Genomic DNA, 2732 nt, shown 5'->3' on the forward strand with positions numbered 1-2732 from the left:
ATCCTGGGATATGGAAAATTGAAAATCCTATCTATTTGGGCCAAGGCACTCATAATATGACACTTACCCCACTCTCGATAGAGATTATCTCCACGATGTGCCTTGTCAGATTCGAGCACAGTCTGGATAAGCTTCTCTATCGGTTGATAAAGTTCGGCCATTTGCTTCACTTCCCGCGCAAACTTTAGGCGCCGTTGGCTGCAATTTTCCCATGTAGAACGAAGCTCTGCATCCAACGCATCCTCCGCTCGCTTTTGCTTCAAAAACGAATCCCACCAAGCTTCTAAAGCGGAGTCCGACTCGGATTGAACCGCAGCCGTTACTGGTTCCTCAGTCGGAGGACCAGCCTCATTGTCCATGTGGCTGTAGAAATAATGAAAGCACATTATCAAATCAGTTGAGTATGAGAGATGATAGGTGGGTTTGTTCAACATCACAATCGAGCGGGGCGGAGCTGGTCTACCACAAACCCGCAGTAAACAATAATAATAATAATAAACAAATAATAATAGTTCAGCTGTATCACCCTTCCGGTGCCTAGCTGCCATGCCACCCGGAGGAAGCACGAGGGCTGGGATACTCCTAGGTCGCCCAGGCCTAGACAGAGGAAGTCGAGTGGCACAGGTCGGGTTCGAAGCACGGACCTTCCGGTTAGTAAATTAGCGCTCTAACCACTTGGGCCACCTCGCATCACGTAGTAAACAACGCCCATTGGCATGAAGCACATCCAGAAGAGCAAGGAGACATCAGAGACTTATAATTCACCTGAATTTTTCCCCGTGAAAGTAGCTTCTAGGGCCCTGTCCAAGTCTAATGCACCAGAATTTGGGTCATGTACCTGGCAAGTTGGTAAAGCGTATAACCCTAGCCAGAAATAGGAAAGCGTGACAAGACACCCGGCCCTGCACTCCTGAAAGGTGGTACACCCTGGTGAGCGGTCTGATAACTCTACTGTGGAAGATTTGGGATGAAAGTTGAACGCCGGTGGAAAGAAGCGCCTCGACTGACACATGGTCTTCAAAAAGGCCGCATGCAGAAACCATCGCAGAACCAGCCTGATGGCCGTTGCATCTAAGGGACTTTCAGAATTACTATGCACAGATTGATCAATCATCGGAAGAGACAAAGTCGTGAGAACCAGCTTGGCTGAGAAAAAGCATTGACCATATCCTTATCTTGAGACAAGTCCTTGCAAACTGCCACATTTTCAAACGTCCCATGTTGATCATTCTCCCTGATCAGAAATCTGACTCTATGGATCGCTGCGACCTGAAACTATCATCTTGTCGTGTTGGTCGAGTTGGAACTCAGTTCCTCAGGGTTCAGCCATGTCAGAAAGGTCAACGGAAAGCATCCCGAAGAACAGCGAGGGCAACCACAAATTAAATTACGAGGAGGTCTGGAGGTAAAGACATTATACCCTTTGCAATAGGAGTGTGAAGATCCGCCCTAAATATCGTACAGTTCGATTGCATAACGGTGGACCGCGGCCGCCGCTCATTACTCGATACAGTCAAAAAACTTTTAAAACCAAAGTCTGTTGCTGCTGCACAGTCGCATTAAGAGTTATACACCAATGCTTAGCCTCTGCGGCCTCGGGCCAGGAAAGCCCCCCACAACCAATTGAGTCAAACAACTGAGTCGATGGATCCGAGAAGGGTCCCTCAAGAGAACCATAACAAACGCTACCTAGAGTTTAGGCTCTTCAAACAGAGGGTAGGGGAAGGGTACTCGAAGAAAAACCTACACCCACTGATTTGTGAGTCAGACGTTTGAGTCAAAGGCTCAAGGCAGGATATCTCAACCAAACCTCCTTCAATCCAGTTCTTTAGCTCACAAGTCGGTCACAAAAATGCAGGAGCTCCAGTTGCTACAGCTTTGTTGAGCTCGAGATGGCTCCGTGGTTCGAAACCGATTTCAGCATCTCGACTGCTACTGTCTAGGCTTGGGCAATCCGGCAATATTTCGGCCAGGTGGCGTGGCAGCTAGGCACCAAAATGATGCCGATGGAAAACGTATAATACGTGTATAAAGATATGTTCACCGAAGATAAGGATAATTAGGGAATGTACTACGTGCTGGAGGCGACGGCGCAATCAATTTATCGAGGACGAATGGCTCCGTTTGTTCGGCGTTGTAGGGATTGAGAGCTAAGCAATGAAGGCAATAGCTTTGGTGCAGGACCACCATTTACTGCGTGATACGGCCTACCTATCAGGATCATCAACCATTGGTCTCTCTTGTCTCGCGGTCCCCATATGGGAAAACAGAATTTACCAATGCAACTGAAGAGACTGGATCTTACCGTGTGTCATGAATATTCTTTGTGCTCACATGAGACTGGATCCGTGTGTCATGAATATTCTTTGTGCTCACGTTATCGTTTTGTATTAACCATGCTTTCGCCTTGATTTTCAGCTTATGTATGTACATTCTTAGACAAGTAAAGCGCTATTCATTCTACTCTATTAATTCTTGTTCTCGCGCCCAATCAGAATCGATATTCTATTCGTAACAATTTACTTGTCTAAGAATACAATGGAACCGTTGCTGCGACCCAAGTGTTTCGACGCAGATCCTAATTCTCCAGACGCAACAACGCGTTGGAATCATTGGTTCCGAACCTTCCAAACGTTTCTGGGCACTGTCGAATCGCCCAATCTAAATAAACTCGAAACTCTGATCCATTTTGTGGATGCACCTGTATACGTTTATATCGCTGACTGTCCAGA

The 2732-nt window shown here is 46.9% G+C and overlaps 1 protein-coding gene across 1 annotated transcript in view; it reads right to left on the reverse strand.

The window, feature by feature from the left end:
* The window catches only part of T265_14716 (hypothetical protein), a gene marked incomplete at both ends in the record, with an annotated part of 18879 nt that extends 18517 nt beyond the window's left edge, over positions 1 to 362 (reverse strand). The window contains one exon of the mRNA XM_009174928.1: positions 68 to 362. Coding sequence (XP_009173192.1) covers positions 68 to 359 — 292 coding nt within the window. The remainder of the gene's footprint in view (positions 1 to 67) is intronic.
* Positions 363 to 2732: the final 2370 nt, after the last annotated feature.

The sequence above is a fragment of the Opisthorchis viverrini genome (genome assembly GCF_000715545.1).
Source record: "Opisthorchis viverrini unplaced genomic scaffold opera_v5_245, whole genome shotgun sequence".
NCBI lineage: Eukaryota > Metazoa > Platyhelminthes > Trematoda > Opisthorchiida > Opisthorchiidae > Opisthorchis > Opisthorchis viverrini.